The sequence below is a fragment of the Echinococcus granulosus genome, assembly GCF_000524195.1.
Source record: "Echinococcus granulosus chromosome Unknown EG_S00005, whole genome shotgun sequence".
NCBI lineage: Eukaryota > Metazoa > Platyhelminthes > Cestoda > Cyclophyllidea > Taeniidae > Echinococcus > Echinococcus granulosus.
The window spans coordinates 303,866-323,508 of NW_020170385.1; the positions used below are offsets into that span (position 1 = coordinate 303,866).

The window sequence follows — 19,643 nt, forward strand, 5'->3', positions numbered from 1 at the left end:
GGACAAGTCTCAGATTATTGCACAGTTCCCGGCGGCGTTTCTGAAGAGCCTCCATTCGGAGTCCACGATGACGACGTTCCTCTGTTTTCTGTTGTTCTGACTCAGAGATCACTTCAATTTCAAGAAGTAGATCTTGCATCGTCTCCCGGTGTTGGTTGATGCAATTGGTCAAGCGGGTCGGATATTCGCGGTCCTGGTTAATCCATTTATTGGTCTCCACTTTTATTTTATTCCATTCCCCCTGAATATCCTCTAAACAGGCTCTCAGTTCTTCCAAGTTGTTCATCGTCGACTGTATGTCCATTGTTAGATTATTCCATCTATCCCGGTGCTGCCAGATCCGATTAGCAGCCTCGGTAAGTTCACTCCTTTGTTTGGAAATGAAATCATTGTACTCGGTAACTTCATTCACATTTACTTGAGTGAGTTCGATTAGACTAACACAGAAGACGTAGACACCGTTATCCAGCATTGAAGAGAGGCGCTTACTGAAAAGCGAAAAGAAGATAGCAGCACTTTTCCGCAAGAGTTCAAGATCACGAAGTAACTTAACAATTCCTATCACGACATTTTCATTGATATTTAAATCAAGATCTTCAACTAGCAGTTGACACTGCACATCTGATAATGCATCCAGTTTCAAATCACCGTTGAATGCATTTATGCGCTCCAGAACCTCACTGTTACGTTCGGCCTCCGCATTGATGTGGAGACGCATGCATTGCTGACATACTGTATCTAGTGTTCTTTGAATGCTATTACAGAAGTTTTGAGTGGTTTTATAGAGGGATTCAAGAGACTGCGGCTGTCGTAAATGATTTTGACTTCGGTTGCGCGATTGTTGAGCCATCGCTCCTGCTTATAAGGCACTTTGTCATGTCAACTATTCTCCACATTCGAAGCCCTCCAATCGGCATTGGGATAGGCTGAGCCAATAAACGTGACCCACACAGGTGCCAGTAGCCACTGTAACCATGGTGCTTAATACAGAATTAACTCTCAAGTAGACCGAAACTTGTAAAGTGCAGGCGTTTAACATTTAAAACTCACCAGGGATCTAAACATTAATTTCACCAGTACAACCAGGAGATGAAGTGGGCCTCACGTTACCAAACACGCATACATAGAAGAGGTCGCCTGACAGATGAAAATAACCATCCACTTTGCAAAATCAATCCTATCAGACCAGTTATATACATCAAACTCACATCTAGACACACTTTCCACATGATAAATACGGTCCTGATCGAAGGGTAGAGTGCATGCTCCACCGTACTCGAGGTTCACGCAACCGAAACCGTACCTTAACTTGCCATTTTCTATAAAAGATGGATATACGATCCTGAACTAACTGAGAAATCTACCGAAGGAAGACGTGTATAAGTGACACTACGCCATTTGCTCAAGATTGTGGCGCCCGTCACCCACACAAACATTCCACTTCAAGATCGTGACCCTAGTTTCAATTAATCCTGTAGCTTAAGTAGGTTAGAATTTTATTACAAGATAAAAATCCCAGTAATATTTTGGAAAATTGCTTCTCCATTGCTTGAATCTTCTCATTTGTAACAAAGCCTGTTGTACAAATAATGTCATTTGAGATTGCATGCAACTTTCCTACAGAATTTTGCTGAATAATTTATTGAGCAGACGAAAGCCGAAAAATCCGAAGCCTTGTTGAAGCGTTCGAAACAAGTGGTGGTTGACCCTAGTGTACTTTTTAGCAAAAATGCTTATAAGTAATTCAAACGGAACAACTGAGTGTGCAGTCAAGTGAAATTGACCACGACTGAAGAGGTGGTAGAGTTGGCACCAGGAGGGCTACCAGAATCAGCCCCCTTCATTCTTGCACCTGATTTCGACTCGCCCATGTATTCGGCGGTGAACGGTTGATCAGAAAAGTGGCAATCCACCGCGCGTTGGAGCGCTTCGACGAAAACCGAAAGGGGAACGGCGGACGAGGCGTTTCTCTCTGAGCCTGATGTCGAGGCCTGTGGGGGAGGAACATTCTCACTGTCGGCGTTGTTGGCAATCCATCGGTTAGCCAGAAGGGGAACTTGACCAGGGTGGTACTTGGAGTCCATATGGAAGGCGTGTGCCAAGAGCGGCAGCTTCCGCAGTGCTCGTCCATTAAGGCCAACGCTGCGCTGCGCCAAACGCCACACTCCCAAACTTGGTGCGGTTACCTGAGTTTGTGAAAAACATCGGCATAGAGACATATCCCGTAGCCACCAGCAATGTTATCAAGTGCGGTTGTTAGGACGACCATTGTTTCGTCGGACAGAAATTAAGACAGTTGGATTAAATTTTACTTCAATAGAAAAAATGTCAAAGATGCCTTGATGATTCCAATTTCACTTCATTCTCAAAACAAGCTACCTCATTTGCAACGCATTTCTATCAATTTTTGCAGGTGTAATGAGAGTGCTTTCTTGAAACATCTTTGGGCTCTGCGTCAAAGTTTATACGGATTGCAATCAACTAAAGGAAAAATTAAGTGTCATTTTAAGTGGAAAATGAGTTTGTGGAACAGTATCCCATGCGAAAACTTGGGGAGTTTAAGAACATTATTTTATTCTTAGAGAACATCGGCCAAGGTTTTTTCTTTTTTTCTTCTTTGTAATTTTACATCTGATGAATAAGATTGTTACGGCTTTTCTAACAATAATTTGCTTTCAATCAATATTCTTTTCATTTGGATCCATTTCATGGAAAATAAATCGAGAGACCGATAATAAGCCATCGCAAATCCTCTTACATACACAATAATTGCGTATCGAAAGTCTGCGACAGAAAGTATACAATCCATCATTAAACATCGAATAAAGTTGTACCGTACTGAATATGGCAGAACCGGATTGCCCCACGAACTCGCAGATACTTTCCAATCCCAGCAGCATCAGATCATCAAAGGTAATATTAATGTGATGCTTACTTTGAACGAGTTACTACATTATCAGCTCTCACGATATGCTGCAATATTAATAAAACGTAATGATAGTGGAGTTGTTATAAAGGTCTGGATGATAGAGCGTAGCTTGCTTTTGTGATCAAAACTTCATTCATACTTCCCACTGCAAGTGTGCGACAGAAACTATTTACCGCAAATATTTACGGTCTGTATAAATCGCTACCAATGGAAAACAAACTTACTGAACTCTCAACGAATTGCAATGCTGACAGAACGCGATAGTTCAGCAGGCCAGACTTTTGGCGTTCTATGAGACCAACCCGAATGAGTTCATTTAGGCAGGAGGCATATATAGAGTAGATGGCTACAGCTGAAGGGGGCCCGATGTAGGCACGAATGTCTGCTCTGTCAAGAAATGCGGGATCCACCACACCGGTCACATTCGAGGTCGCCATCACGAGGACATTGGAATAGTGTTTGAGCTAAGAACAAATTAGCAATGCTATTGCGACTGAAATGTTATAAGTAGCGTAGTAAATGAGAAGTCACCAAACCTGATCCAAATGAGTCAGAACTGCATTGACAACACGGAGAGCTTCGCTGGGCTCACAAGCAGAGGCTACAGACTTTCGTACAGCGGTTAAACTCTCTACCTCGTCAACGAGAAGAAAGACTAGGTGGTTGGGATCTTCGATATACTCGAAAATCGATGAAAACATCTGGGAGACGAGGCGAGCAGACTCGGAGAACCATTTTGACATCAGGTTGACCGTGTTAATCTCGATCAGCGCTGCCGATGTAAAGCGATGAGAGAGGCGGATGGAAAGCTTGTGCGCGAGGGCACGACATAAGGATGTTTTACCGGTTCCTGGAGGACCGTGTAGAAAGATAACGCGATTCCAAGCGATCACGTGCTGGCTCACCTTGGATGGACAGAAATAACATTAAATACGGAAAAAAAGGTGACTTAAGGTAATCAGGCAGATATTTTAAGTAGTTTTTGATGAGGAGGTATTAAGGTTCAAGCCCATTAGAAGCACGAGTCGCGACCACCAATCGTGGGAAAGAACTCAGGAGAGTAAAACCAATATAGGCTCTCATTAATTCGTGAAAATAAAAATGAAGACACGTGACATATAACAACACTTTAGAGTAGTCGACTCCGTGTGGAACATGGTCTAAATTCACTAAACCACCGAAAAGGATTATTGAAAGGGAGAGAGATATGGATGGTACCTCATAATCGGCAAAGAGGAGAGCGGACTCGGCGTACTTGAGGAGGTCCCTCTTAACGCTTGAGTCGTAGACGAGGGTGTCCCAAAGTCCATCAAAGGCGGAAGAGGGCAGAGCCCATCGAGTGCCCCCTCTAATGACCTCGGAGGAGACCTCGAGGGTCTCGTGGGTGGGGTCCGCCTCATCACCTGAGACCAGACGGTAGACGTGATACACCAGTGGCGCCGTCTCCAAATGCACGACCGTTTGTGTTACCGATTCTCTGCCTAACGGACAATCCGTGTCCTCCGTGCTCAACTATAACAAGCGTGGACCTCAGCTAAAAAATTCGGCTTCTGAAGTGAGAGCAATACAACTCATGAGGCCTCCGTAAATTCAATAACCGGCCCCATTCAAAGCTCATAGTAAGTTATAATTTTGAATCGGGTCCAGAAGCTATTCATCAGTGGCTTGACGGAATTTCTACCACTTAGAAGCAACGAATGCAAATTCAGGATAATGTTAGAGAAGAAGCTGTTTCAACATTGTTCCATTATTGCGGATCTGACTAACATAGCGCCACCTTTAACATTTTCTCCTAGTTATGGAACGTCGGTATAACAAGTAAACAAATTACCGTGTCGAGTTCAAAGCAAATTTGTAGACTTCAAGTCAAATTAGGGAACACTAAAATTTTATACTGTTGATGGCAGAATGAAAACGTACGCCGATTGAGGCAATGTTTTCGTTGAAAAATGTCTGCTCAGAAGACGAAGTACAGACGAAGACGTGCTCCCAAAGGGCGGGAAGATTGCAGGTGCCTTGTTTGGTCCGTAGGTGCATTCCAACCGCTTGGCACACGGCGGCCCGCGATGCAGTGCTACCACGGGTGAGACAAACCTCCACATGAACGATGGGCTGAGGAGGAGGGGTGTGCGGCCTTCCGCAAACCTGAGGCTCAACCACCTCATTATCCTCAGTGGCCTGAACGCCTGGCGTTACCTCAATCGGCTCGTCACATTCCATGCTTCTGGGCTCCATTCAGCTGCACGGCAGGTCATTTCCGAATATGCAAGAGAACACTAGCATGGATGACTCCGAATCCCGTGATGACCAATTTGTACTTAAAGTGCAGGAGATAAAATGTGTAACGTGGCAGCTAGTTGCTCGTTTAGAGCTTCTAAGCTACATCTTTTGTTGCCAAAACCAACTCCACCACATACGACTTTGAACAAATGGCAACAAGGATAAACAATTTGTTGCATGTAAATACAATTACCAAACTGCAACGAATAAATGAACAGGAAAGCACCAGAGTATGCAAATATATACAATGTATTGTAAAGGAAAATGACAGGAAGGCCAAGATCAATCTTTCAATACAAGGCTACTGAAATCAACACCAATCAACTCAGCAACGTGTTCGCGCAAGAAACAGAGCGCAACTTCCGCCATATGCTGGCAACCCGAATCAGGATCGCCTTGAAGTGTCTTGACAAGTTCACCAGCCAAGTGGGGGATAAGCAAGAGTTCATGGTTTGCGGTGAACACAGATGGGGGCGTGATAGTGAGCATAACATTTAGAGTGGAGAGGAATGATCTCCGCACAGCGGGATCACTCGAATTTGTCAAGATAAGGGGGCTCAGAGTCAAAAGCTCCTCTGCCATTCGCGGAAGCATGGGTGAGTTGCGTCCACAAGCATACATGACCCCAAGGGAGGTCAAAAGTCGAGCTAACACAGCATCGTCAAGATGAGCGTAAACGTCAGGTTGGCGCTTAAGCAGGACGCCAGCAGCTCGGAGAGTGGGAAAGAAAAAGTCTCCGGCTACGGGGGTGAACTTGGGACCGAGGCAGCATGCAGCATCAGTGAGTGCCGCGATGACCACAGAGAGCTGGTTAACCGCAAGACCGGACTGCATCAACTGTCCAGTGAGGTAATGGACCGTTCGACGGGGCGAGACCACCGCCAGGGCAACGAGAGCGCGGTGCCGCGAGGCGTTCACCTCCTCGATGTATGGACAGATGGGGGGCTCGGTGTGGAGCAAGGTGTCCGCGAAAATGGCAGCAACTTCATGCACGGCACCACCGCAGTGACGATAAATAAGCTCCTCTGCGTGAGCAAAACAAGATAGCGCTACCTCGTTGCTTGCAATATCGTCGGGATTGTGTTTAGCGCCTCCCAGACCGTCAAGACACTCCCGAAGGTAGTGTGGGCGACGAGCACGGAAGGGCCAGCCACAGGGAGCAGATGTTGTGTACTCTGGAAGTGGTTGAAACCCCGCACTCATTTCATTTTCCTCTAAATCGTCATCGCTATCCACTTCATTGGCTTTCGTCGTAGTATTTGTAAGCCGTACACTTGGAGCAATGGCGAAAAGCCCCTCTACACCTAGTAAATAATTATTAGAAATGTCCTGTAAGGCGGATTGGCAACCAAATCGCTTACTCTCGTCCACTTGATTTTCAGGAAGCTGATAAGGTGGAATGGGTTCAAATAAAGGTTTCACAAGCTTTACGGCTCCGTTCTCCACATATTCAAACTTGAGTACTTGTAGATTTTCGTCAGCTATCCCTTTTCTACCGATATGGAACTGCTCTATTAGCCACTCACCAACAGCCATCCCCAACACTCTCTGCTCCTCAAAATTGCAAGCTAAATGTACGGTTATTCCGTGTAGTACATAGGAGATCATTTTGGAGTAGGACGGGGAGTTAATTATAGAATCTTGAAAGGCACTGACCCAGGTGACAAGCGCCTGATTTAAGTAAATACGATTTTGCGAAGAAGTACTTCGCAGAGCGGTCGAATCTGACCAACATTGAAGTAGATGTAAACCCAGGTCATTTTCAACTCGTGTAATCAAATCAGCGGTAGCATTCTCGCTTAGAAAGCCGAATATGTTGATTGGGACTCGAGGAGAGGAAAATCTGCGAAAGATCAGGAGACGATGGAACAGACGAAACAGTCGATTTTGCATTGGAGAACGAAGAGAGGAAGAAAGACAAAGCGTGACCAGGTGGGGATGAGATGCTTGGCTAAGAAGAGGAACCAAAGTTGCTTCCAAGGCCCTTTCTTGAATTAGAGAAAGCGCTCGACTCCAAGTGTTTGAGCTCTCGGTTGAACGAGAAACTTGCTGCAGAATTGCGCTCCAAACCTCTTTACCAAAACCCAACAAACATGACTGTGAAATAAGCACGGCGTTGAGAAGGGGATAAGTGACTTCAGTAGCATGTCGTATGATTAAAGGGAAATAAACTTTCGGTTCAAAAGGACGCGGGAAAATGGTGGTCTTAAGTGAATTGGTGATAAGCGTGGGCAAATTTATAAGGCGGCGAGTTTTTTCAACGAGGAAGGCGTAGCGAACTGAACTTGAAATACAAATCGCCATGTCATTGATCGCAAACAAAAGTTGAGGAAGGCGTCGAAATTCAAGAAGGTACTTCAAGAGCAAACTGAGACAAAGCTTAGTTTCCGCAGATTGCGAGCCATTTTGTTGTAGGCGCAAGACAAGCACCTCAAACCAGATGTCAGCACGAGCCTTTGATGTAGCGAATAACAAAAGATCATAACAGGAAGGCAATGTTGGGTTTGAAAAGAGCTTGGCAGCTAGTTTAGACAAAAAAATTGTTTGAGAACTGAGAGACTCAAATGCACTATCTGGAGCAGAAAGGTATTTGCGCAGTTCCTGAACGGCATTGTCATCAGCAACCCCCGACGGCATATCTTCTACAATACGCAGAAGACTCACCAAATCGATAGACATCGCTAAATTTAAAGGAATAGAAACCTATGCAACATTGCTGTGACTAATGAGATGAATAAAGTCTAATGTGAGAAAGAGGACATACCCAAGAAAAAGCCGATGAGCGAGACCCAGAAACCAGTAAGCCAAATGTTAAGTTAAATGTGAAATCAAAATTGGAATAAATTTGAAGACTCGTAACAAGTCGTTGGAAAGCAAGAATTTGTAAAATGCACTAGACAAAGTTGCAGATCCAGAAGACAAACTCGAAAACCCGTGCAGCCCCAACCAATTAGACTTGTGGTCCTATGCATTAAAACAAGATATAGGGTCTAGAGAATTGGTGGCTATATGGAACCAAAGTTAGAGAAATTATTTGACTATGCCTAGTTTGACCACAAAATTATTTTTAAGCCTTTAAAGTCCTTGGACAAGCGCAATGTTAACCAGCCCATATCTCAGGACGTTCACTAAAATGACGATGCATTAACAATTATTTTCGCATCGGAAGTCATCTGTCAGTAAAATGCAATAAATTTGCAATGTATACCCGTTTTTACTGTAAGATTTTGAATAGGACTGCATAGCGCTTGAGTACGATTGCATTAGTGGCATAAGGAATGAACCGGAATATCACAGATATTCACAAATATTTGGGCCACCTATGTGATCTGAAGAACTTGAGCAGGTGGGTCATTATCGCAAGAACAGCTTTTCCTTTTGCTGGTCCAGCATGCTAAATTTGTTTGTTTTTTTAGCATCCCGGGACTTCCCTGAAGGCACAAGAAGACGCAATACCTGGGTGATACATAGATATTCGACATACGGTAGGTATTAGGGCTACCGGCATGGCCCAAAGGTCAAGATAAAGTAGCCCAACCGTTAACCATACAGCCAACACATCACAAGATCATGTTCTGCTGTTTTGTCTAACAGTGTTTTTGTCTGTACGAATACTTCTGCCATCGTAGTGTAATACGATAGTGGTTTATCCCTCGGTTTTAGTGAGGCGCGACTTTTGTACTTTGAAATAGCCCCCTTGTACTTCGCCGGGTGGGCTGGCCTTTTGGGCCATGCCAATAGCCCAGACACCTTCTCTGTGCTGAATATGTATGTTCCGCCCGAGTATTGTGTCTTCTTTCGTCTTCAGGGAGTCTCGGGACGCTACAGTAGATTGAGCTACTGCTGTGGTATGGACTTCAGGCAGTGCCAATAGCCTTTTTTGGCTTCTCCGTAGGTTAGTGGTGTACGTGTGGTGCTCCCAATCTGCCTTGAAGCCGTAGGAGGTCGTACTACTAGGGTGGAAGATATATTGCTGACGCACATGAGGGCTGCGAGGCTGCTGGCATTGAGCGGGGGCTATGACGCCCAGTAAAGGTACAATGGAGGATCCTTAAGTGTTCGCGTAATCCAAACACATAGTTGAACAATAAATCAAAGAATTACTAATGTTCCTCTACGCTACTTTGAAGTATTACGACTTCAGCAAGGATTAGGGGTGCTACAATGTAACTACTTTGACTACGTTGTTACAAGTCACGTTTATATGGAATTGTAATATTCAAATATTTGCATGGAAGATTATTTAATCCATGGGGTTTAGTTGATTAGCTAGTTACTTAATCTGTTTTGAAGATATACCAAACTCTGACTACACATTTTCCTAAACTTAATTACGTATATTCAGATGCGTGAGGTTACTTTGCTACCTTCGTTGAACGTTGCGCTTTGTAAATGTGAATTCTAATTAGTATGCTGTAGAGGTCATGGTATGCGAAGAGATTGCTAACATTATGTTCATTCCACGTGGGGTAATGTTTGAAGAGAATCAGCGATTTGGACGAGCCAAATTTTCCCCTGAGCACCTCTTGCATTCATCTACTTGCCTTTACTGGAAATGAATCATTTTTTGCAAATTTTTCCTTATAAAAAGTAAGAACAGCTTCTGGAGGGAATTTCCTTACATTCCCCTTATAAATAGGTCCAAATACCACGTTGAAGACAAAACCCTCTAACCCCTCAGGGAATAGCACATGTAATATGTAAGCAAAGTCCGGTTGCCCTTTTGCTTAATCGAAGAGGTGTGTGCAGACATCGATGCATCTGAACACAGAGCAACCTTCGAGATACTGGCTAAATAGATTTCTTATAATGCCGAAAGCGGGAAAGCTTAATTTTTCACATTATTTTAGCATTGTCATTTTTTCATTAGCAATTTCTTATTTTGTACTTTTTTGTATGAAGGCTGTATTATTTTATCACAGGACAAATAGGCCACCAACTTGGCAAATCAGACAAGCAAGCGACAAATGTCTTTATTTCTCCTTATACCTTAATTTCCTTTACGATTATCACTATACGTAGTGATTAATGTTTGCTTGATCAGTATGGGCTGCAATGATCCCATTTTTCATAATGACAACCGCATGAACATTACTTTCTGCATTGTTAGGTTGTGTTTAAAAAAAAGCTGTAAGAAATAAACTGATTTTGTTGCACTTTCACTTTATTGCGCCAAAAACACCTATTTTAACGTCAATGTACACCAGAATCACGGGATGGATAATAAAGATGTGCAAGAGCAGATAGGAGGAAAAGTGGGAAGAAGAAAAATAATTGGAGACAAACATTTCTTTAGGAAGGCCCGCTTAAACGTAAATGAAGGTGGACAGGAAGAAGGAGAGAGAAGGAAAGACAAAAAATGAAAATTCTATCGCCCCGGTTGGTCTGGATGCTGTTGTCGTCGTACTGGTAGCTGCACGGTCACTATGACCTAAGCGTAGCACACGGGGCTCAGTCTCACCCCCACTTCCTTTGAATATCCGCCCACGTCGCGGAAAGAGATGTCACGCACTGGGAGCCGCTGTGGTCGGCTTACCACCTCCATCACGGTGTAGCCGTAGCTGTCCTTCATGTACTACAACGCCACAACCAACGTTCAAGGGCTACACTCAGTAGCACACGCACCGTATCTTTCCTTAGGCTATTTAGCTAAAGACTTTACGGGAGTACAAAATATTCGCTAATTTTTTCTTTTTTAGCAAAGCATTGATCGCCCAACACTAAGTTCCAGTGCTGGATGGAAATGTGGTTGTTGAATGGTTAAACCATCTAATGAACAGACACCTGACATTCGTCACGCAGGACGTTGTAGCGGAAGAGCTCTCCATCGCGCAAGAAATAATGGTCGTTGTCAGACATGAGGCGCGCCTCTTCTTGCGAAGATTGACGACACACCACCGTCACGTTCTGGTTGGCCTTTGTACTGAGCATCTTCAGGAAGGCCAACTGATCTTCGGGCACATTATATTCAAACTAAAAAACGGAAAAATTATTCATTGAGAAGGTAAATAACTAGAAGAGTCTTTTTCCTTATGGTACACACTAATTCTTGGTAACTACCACAACATATTAACTTCTCTAATTACGAGACATGCTGAGTTGGGGAGATTAGCATCTTAATGAAGTAGATAGACGTTAATTCGCAAGCTAGGGTTCTGCTAAGAACTGAGTCCGTAACATTCCGGGGACTACCGGTGACTACCATCGTTATAATTTTTATTTAAAAGTAATATAAATGGCTCGACCTTTAACACTATGCAGCAAAGTGGTTAAGATCGAAACCGATATATAATACTTTGTGTCACACCATGTGGATACGGCTATGATTAGTCCATCAGTGATTTGACTTTATTATTTTCCCTTACCAACACTATCATCGGACTTATTCTCCAAGTTTTAGAGGCTTCAAAATTCGAATGTATGAAAGTATGATTCAATAAAATAGACAATGAAGTTTCGCTCCCACCAGTTTACTGCCCTGGAGTTCATGAAACCAGTGCTCTTCACCGATATTGATATCTGAGTAAGACCTGACTTCAAAGTCATCTGCCTTTGGTGCCACGCAGGTCTCACCCATCCGAATGTGACAGTAGACTTCGATTGCATCTTTGATGCTACCGGCATTGGGGTCAATCCAGTAGAATCCGTCAGGAAGGTGTGGATTAACCAGCGCCAGATGTTTGCACGTTCTCGCTGGAAGTTTGCGTGAGCCATCGGGTTTGTCAATACTATCGGTTCCGATATATTGAGCCTGGGCAGTGTCGTCGTTGAAGGCCATGTCATACGTGATGGCAGGTGGTCCGGGGGGTCCAGGAGGGCCCTGGTTACCAACTGGACCTGGTGGACCTTGGGGCCCATCGCGACCAGGTGGTCCAGGGAGACCGGTCGGGCCTTGTTCGCCTTGATATCCCATCTCGCCCATCGGCCCCTCAAAGCCTTGAGGGCCCTGTTCTCCAGGAAGACCTGTTGGGCCTTGGTGCCCTCTAGGCCCTGTGTGTCCTTTGGAACCCCGTTGACCCTTCGGCCCGGGGTCGCCTGGGGGACCCATCCATCCCTTGTGGCCTGTAGGTCCAGGTCTACCAGGACGACCTGGAAGACCGTCGATTCCATTACGACCAGGGTAGCCGCGTGGACCAGGTTCGCCAGGCGTTCCAGGCTGTCCATCAGGTCCATCAGCTCCAGATTCTCCACGATCACCTACAGGACCGGTGGGACCAATGGGGCCAGTGACGCCCTGAGGACCATCAGGACCTGGTGGGCCAGCCTCTCCCTCAGGACCCTGGGGACCGCGTTCACCTGGCTGACCTTGAACGCCCTGAGGACCGGTATCACCGATCGAACCAGGTTCGCCGGCCTCTCCAGTAGGTCCAGGAGGACCGGGTGGACCGGTGGGACCAGGAGGTCCCTCATTTCCTTGCTTTCCCTTTATGCCTGGCTTGCCCTGTGCACCAGGCTTGCCAGGAGGCCCTTTACGACCCTGTGGACCAGTGCGACCAGCTTGACCCGGTGTGCCCTATAATAACAAAAGTAAAGTCATTTTAAATCATTATAAGTCAAAGCAAAATGCCCCAGAACCTGGGTTCCAGACCACCTGCGCTTCCAATCGCAAAAGTGGACAAGTATAAGTAAAACCAAAAATGGCTATGAATGCTTTTGCAAAGCATGTTCCCATATTGTTTGGATCATGTCTTTTTTACATGTAAAGACTCTAAACATGACCATAAGTAACAAAAGTCAGTTAAAGTCATGTATGAATCTAGCATACTTGGGGACCGGGTGGACCATCTACTCCCAGAGAACCGGCAGGACCAGTAGGTCCCTTAGGACCATCAGGACCGGGGTCACCGGCAGGACCCTTGATGCCATCCTTGCCAGCGCTTCCAGAAGGGCCTCGGAAACCGATGGGGCCAGCAGGGCCAACAGGTCCCTTCGCACCCTCCTCACCGGGGGCTCCATCAGCTCCAGCAGAACCGCGTTCACCGGTAGCTCCCATGGCTCCGTCGGGTCCACGGGGACCTATCGGTCCATCATCACCGGGAAGACCATCTGGACCGGACGGTCCATCAATTCCACGGGGCCCAGGGCGACCGCGTACACCCGGTCGACCAGGAGCCCCATCAATACCATCGCGTCCACGGGGTCCTTCTGGACCTGGTGGGCCATCTTCTCCATTAGCTCCAGGTGGACCGGGAGGACCCATTTCACCGGGAGCGCCTGGAAAGACACGGCAGTGAAACCGTACTCACAAGTCTGTATTAAGTTTAAAAAAATAAACTATAGTCTTCTATAGTTTTTCAAATGAATTAGATTATGTACACTACTAAATGCATCCTTTAACGATCATTCAGCCATCGTTTACTAAAATCATGTTTATAAATCTTATTTTAAATATAAACTGACACGCAAAACATATAGAAAAGATTGAATAAAGCAAGAATTTTAGATGGCAACGTTTCCTAAGTTTCTACAGAGGCAAAATGTACTTGAATCTAACGAAGAGGATGCTTGGTGAAATGGAGTAGAGAGGAACCCTACCAATAGGACCAACGGGACCCTGAGCGCCAGTGTACCCAGTGTCTCCTGGTGGTCCTTGCGGTCCAGTGAGGATCCTTCCAGCAGTTTGAACCACAGTCGCCCCACGAGGACCATCTTCACCAGGGATACCAGGTGGACCTCGGTTGCCATCACGACCTGGAGGACCATTACGACCCGGCTTTCCACTCGGTCCCTTCCTACCACGAGGTCCAGGCAGACCACGCGCACCAGGTGGTCCGTGAACTCCCTAAAATTGACATAGGTTTCCAAACGCGTAATTCCAGGAGTTCAGCACTACGTAGATTTGCTCACGCCTATAAGCTCTTTCAAATAAGAAAGTGGTAAGAGGAAGGCATTATTTACGGTAAATACTATGATAACTGATAGTTTCGTTTATTCAATATAGACGGTAAGAGTTATTAAGCGAAATTAAAAAAAAGAGTAAATCATATTTTAACATTCTCAAGCCCTCAGGCACTGACAATTCCTTCTTAATAATCCACAAACGAGTGAAATGGAACAGGAGGTAAAAATGATTTATCAAAAAGCGATTTAATGGCACAAGAAGACTCACAGCAGGTCCAACGTTACCCTGCGGTCCCATTTTGCCGCTTGGGCCCTTAGCACCGGGTAGACCGGGGTAGCCCTGAGGTCCGGGATCTCCACGTTCCCCAATGTGCCCTGGCGCACCAGGTGGTCCTGGCGGTCCAGGTGGTCCAACATTGCCAGCCTCACCAGCCTGACCGTCGCGACCAGCGGGGCCTTTGTTGCCAGGGCCTCCAGCAGGTCCGGAAGGTCCAGAGGGTCCTGCAGGTCCTGTAGGACCTTCCGGGCCGGCTTCACCATCTGGACCAGTGGGACCCTCGACGCCAATAGCTCCTGGCTTCCCACGGATACCGCGCGGACCTACGGGACCACGACTACCCTTTTCACCCTTATCGCCTGCATCACCAGGCTCACCAGATGGACCACGATCTCCTCGAGGCCCCTGTTAAAAGTACATTTTTAAATGAATGTCTAGGACATGATTCAGCTCAATATAGCAAATTTTTGATACTTACAGAGGGACCAGAGGGTCCAGACGGTCCCTGTTGGCCAGTGAGACCATCAGGTCCGGGAGGACCCTCTTCGCCTGGCTTCCCATCAGGCCCACGTTCGCCTACGTCACCACGAGGGCCTGGAGCACCGTCGCGACCCGCCGAACCGGGATAGCCACGAGGACCAGCTTCACCGGGCTTGCCTGGAGGACCAGGGGGTCCGGGGGGACCACGGGCACCCATAGGGCCGGGTTCTCCATCCTTACCTGCTATTCCAGGCTGACCAGGTGAACCATCAATGCCTATTGAGCCGCAATCAAAATGCTCTTATCAATTAGGTCTAAATTTGATGAATCACACTGCATCAAAATCCATTCCGAAAGTATTTACTGATGCCAAGTGATAAATCATCGCACCTGCAATAACATACCGCACTACTACTTACAAAAGAAAATTATTTAAAGATAATAAAGTGTCATTTTTGCTTGGTTTCATCGTATAGGGACTACAAGAAGGCTTTCGTGTTTCCACTCAGTAATATTAGCACGTAGTAAGGACAAAGTATACACCACACACACCTTCGTTCGCACGTAATTAGGAGGTAAGTGGATAAGCTTACCCGGAGTTCCAGGAATGCCCGGGGCACCGGGAGAACCTATGTCACCACGTTCGCCAGTGGGACCCAGAAGTCCACGAAGACCTTGCTTTCCAGCATCACCGGGACGACCGACACGACCGCGTTCACCTGCGTCACCAATACTGCCAGCGGGACCGGGAGCGCCGGCTGGACCCTGGGGTCCGGGAGGACCTTGTTCACCACGAGGACCCGGAGTGCCCTGAAAACCGGCTCGACCAGGCGGACCGCGTGGTCCGGCCAGACCCGGAGCACCAACAGGTCCCTGAGGACCCTGCTCACCCTTACCACCCATGGCACCATCTTTACCTGGGGGACCCTGCGAATGCAAACATATGTGGATACTGTTGTTCCACCCCCTTGATGTCGAACATATACTAGTTTTCATTAATAACACAAACCTTTTAGAAATGGAATCAAACGATGTGAACTACTTGTAAGTATAATATATCCCAATAAGTTTTGAAGTGCCCTCTGGAGAATCAAATATCAAAAGCATTGCAAAATTCAGATCACTGATGCTACTGAGCTAAAAGGACACTGATCTGCTTGAAACAAATACTTTCCATTAAAATTTTTAGTTTTCAAAACCTTTTTGTTAATTATGGCATTACCGACATGCCAATTTTCCAAAAGGCTCATTAAATAACGATTAAGGCAAAGGTCGGAGCCATTTTTAGGAAAGCCTTGCGGATGGTAATAGTTTTAAAGCCTTTTGCACGTCTTAGCACCCCAAAAATCATCTGACAAAAAAGTCCGAAATCCTTAAACTCACCATTTCTCCAGCCTCACCGGGAGCACCAGGAGCTCCGTCAGCGCCAGCCTCACCTGCTTCGCCAATGGGACCGACAGGACCTATTTCTCCAGCGTCGCCCTTGAGACCGACAGGACCAGTCATTCCAACGGATCCAGGAGGACCGCGAGGACCGGGAGGACCCATGGGACCCATTGTGCCATCTGCCCCCTGGAGACCAACCGGACCAATCGGACCCTGGGGACCAGGGAGACCGGTTAGACCTCGAGGACCTGAGGGACCAGCTGGACCACGTGGTCCAACTGGGCCTCGTTCACCCTGAAATAAAATAGCCAGTTTTTAACTTGGATATCTCCACAGGGACTGCAGAGGGTTTTTTAATCAACAAATATTTTTATTTAAATCACTAGCTTGTTCAAATAGATACGTGGAATGCTCATTTAATTGTAAATTTTTCAGAATTTACTCACATACCTGAGGGTAAAAAAGGCTACAATGCAAAGAGTAAAAATAGCTGCTAATCTCAGAATGATGATGGTGTTTTTTTTTAACCAAATCATTAAAGGATCAGAAATGGTTTCTGGAGTGTAAGTGTATGAGACGCACCATTGGACCATCAGCACCAGGAGAGCCTTTTTCACCCTTGGGACCCGTAGGACCGGGAGGACCCTGTACTCCGGTGGCTCCAATGATGCCCATGGGACCTGGTGGACCCATTGGACCGGGCGGGCCGGGTGGTCCCTGCTCGCCATCAGCGCCGTTTGTACCGTCGATACCAGGTTCACCGGGTGGTCCGCGGGGTCCCCGAGCACCGTCGTTACCGGGCGGTCCGGGAGGACCTTGTGGACCTGGGGGGCCCTGTGGACCCTGCGGACCTTGGGCACCAGTAGGACCAACCTCTCCCGGTGGGCCACGGGGCCCTTGGAGGGTCTGACCTTGAAGGTAGGGGCCAGGGCCCTTGACGCTCTGTACGGAGGAGACAAAAGTATCGTAGTCTCTCATCTGGTGCTTGAATTCAATGACTTAAACTCATTTTGTTCAGTTCATTTAATTATTAGTTTATGGCAGATTTGGGTTATATTTTACGGCTCTCCTTATGAATAAAGATGTCATCAACAAAGCGCATACCGGAATTATAACAACTGTCTTAGTTTCCATAGTATAATAGAGGCTTAAAGGCCAGCGCTATTTTAGAACGATAATTCATAAATTTGTAAAGGTGCTCGCATCACACTGGAATTTATTCCCATACTGGAAGCAAATTGAAAAGTTCGTGACTGATCAAAGTGTTAAGAAAACCATTAACTTACATATTCAGAAGGTAGGTCGGTCTCTTCAGAGTCAGCTCCACCGTAACTAATGTCTTCACCTGCAATGTCCGTCGCTTGGCGCCTGAACCGGAACATAGATTCAGCTGAAATAAAGATAAAAAATGACAACCGAATTAATGTTTTGCTTCACTGAATTATCTGTCAATGGGAAGGAGCAACATTTAACAAAATATGACACCTTTGTAATGAAACTAAACCATTTGATCCCTTTTTTGCTTAGAAACATGGTAAGAAGTCGGATCGAATCTGGGGCGCCATTTTTATTCAAAAGTATGATTCCACTGCAAAAATATGTAATTAACCCTTATTATTTTCAAATATTTGGTAGTAATCTGCTAATTAGTTTTCTTTAAAATTCACTCAAATGTTGTGGTATTGAGAGTCATAGACACTGCACGGAAGTTTAGATATCGTATAGACTGACAAGAAACTTTAACAAAGAGAGTAAGTTGCTAAGTGCAAAAGTGGGAATCTAGCCACAAACCAACACCTTTAGAGCAACCCGAAGAGCCAATGTCTGTTAAAATAAATGCTAAAAACAGGTTAAGAAGTATGCAAGTGTGACATTTAGACAAGTTAGCATAAAGCCAGTTGAAATGACAAGAAAGAACGCCTGTTTGCCCCAAGTGATACAGGTGCGATAGAGTCACCCATGACCTACCTGAGGTCAGCAGACAGAAGGCTGCCAAAATGAGCATAATTCCCAAATGCCATCCGGGCATTCGGTGTCCGGAGGCCATGTTGTCTTAAGGCTACAATGGGAAGAAGGATTGACTAAGGGTTCCCCTCTAAGAAGGGAAAGAGGAAGCAAGAGTTGTCACTCACTCTCACGCACCCAGTACTTCTCCAGATGGCGGTGTACAAGCCTCCACTAGTTGCCTGTCCGATTGCTGCTTCTTGCGTAACAGCAGAAGCAGAGTCGGGACGCCTGTGTCAGGATCCCTGCGGCTGTCAGCACTCTAGCCGTGAATGCCCTCGCCTCCCCAACGTGCTGACCAATCGACGTGTGTCTCATGCACCCAGTTTATTTAGCCGCCAATCAGGTGCATGTGAGGGAAGGGCTGCAGCATGAATGCAGGTCGGCTTTCATCGATCCTTGTGGACTGTAACCCTTCCCGCAATGCAAACACCATGAGCACTACCAACTATTAAAATGCTTAGGTAAGAGCAACAGCCCATTAATTTGTAGTTCAGGTAGTAAAAATTTAGAAAAAATGCCAATTTGCATATTGGCATTTTTAAAAAATATTAAAGCTGGCAAATAATTCTGAAATTATTATTGAAGAAGCGCATTTAACGTGGGAGGCACAAAAGGTTATTCACATAATTTAAGTCAAAGAACCCAATTCCTTCAAATCGACAATTTACACCTACTTTTATGTATTGCCGAAATTTGAAACCCGTTTTGGATAATGCAGAACTATATAAGAACTATGTATACATGGGCTTGCCTTTTAAAATCGTGTAATGTGTTACGATGCTTGAGGCATTACTCTCAAAAGTCTCAGTGGCAGGTAGATAATTCATTTTCTTTTTATTTGCATCGCAGGCGCTGTGATGGCCTCATAAAGGCATATCTAGTTAAAACTTTTACACAACTTTACGACTGATAATGCACCAACTTTTGAGCGAGGTATCGACGACCTAGACCAAGTGCGCGCAAATTCGCATGGAATTAGGTCAATTGAATGTGATTGGCAAAGGGGATTCCGACCACTTACGTGAAGATTAGGTCCTGTACGCACACAAACACAAATTGCCCTGTTTTCCCTCTCTAATAAAGTTCCGCACTGACAAAGTAGATTCAGTTCAAGCGTAGTTTGAATTGAATAACAGGGCCTTTTCATGCAATTGCTAATAATTACTCTATCCGAAATGAGGTTGGACGAAAAAGTAGCCAAATTGTATAAGCAAACGGCCCAGTTTTAGATAGTTTATTCAAAGTCTATGCAAAGCCCCATACCCTTTTTGCGAAAGCACTTTATTTTAAAGAGTTGAGGGCGAGGGTTCTGCTTGGTGGTGGATTTCATGTTAAGGATATGACTAGAATCATTTTAGCGCTGGTGCTTACAAGGCAATATTTGTTTCCAAGGGATCTTATTAGTTTAAAAATGCGTTATGCATTCTCCTCTTACTTTCCTCC

At 45.7% G+C, this 19,643-nt stretch overlaps 4 protein-coding genes across 4 annotated transcripts in view; all 4 read right to left on the minus strand. All coding sequences in view use genetic code 11, as the record gives it.

Annotated features, from left to right (window-relative positions):
* The window catches only part of EGR_01298 (hypothetical protein), a gene marked incomplete at both ends in the record, with an annotated part of 4,766 nt that extends 3,916 nt beyond the window's left edge, over nt 1–850 (minus strand). Inside the window, one exon of the mRNA XM_024490547.1 lies at nt 5–850. Within this exon, the coding sequence (XP_024354871.1) occupies nt 5–850 (846 nt within the window). The remainder of the gene's footprint in view (nt 1–4) is intronic.
* A 919-nt stretch (nt 851–1,769) lies between these two features.
* Nucleotides 1,770–5,149, minus strand: EGR_01299 (Thyroid receptor-interacting protein; the record flags this gene model as incomplete). The annotated part of the gene is made up of 5 exons (XM_024490548.1): nt 1,770–2,186; nt 3,154–3,393; nt 3,466–3,834; nt 4,148–4,441; nt 4,850–5,149. The coding sequence occupies 5 exons, from the start codon at nt 5,147–5,149 to the stop codon at nt 1,770–1,772; spliced, it is 1,620 nt and encodes a 539-aa protein (XP_024354872.1).
* A 342-nt stretch (nt 5,150–5,491) lies between these two features.
* EGR_01300 (Telomere length regulation protein TEL2) lies at nt 5,492–7,888 on the minus strand (the record flags this gene model as incomplete). The annotated part of the gene is made up of 1 exon (XM_024490549.1): nt 5,492–7,888. One exon carries the CDS (start codon nt 7,886–7,888, stop codon nt 5,492–5,494), a length of 2,397 nt encoding a protein of 798 aa, XP_024354873.1.
* Nucleotides 7,889–10,640: 2,752 nt separating this feature from the next.
* Nucleotides 10,641–18,240, minus strand: EGR_01301 (Collagen alpha-2(I) chain; the record flags this gene model as incomplete). Its single annotated transcript, XM_024490550.1, has 12 exons — nt 10,641–10,784; nt 10,994–11,182; nt 11,676–12,722; nt 12,975–13,423; nt 13,745–13,991; nt 14,319–14,732; nt 14,806–15,083; nt 15,401–15,734; nt 16,191–16,487; nt 16,776–17,135; nt 17,480–17,583; nt 18,162–18,240. The coding sequence occupies 12 exons, from the start codon at nt 18,238–18,240 to the stop codon at nt 10,641–10,643; spliced, it is 3,942 nt and encodes a 1,313-aa protein (XP_024354874.1).
* Between the last annotated feature and the right edge of the window lie 1,403 nt (nt 18,241–19,643).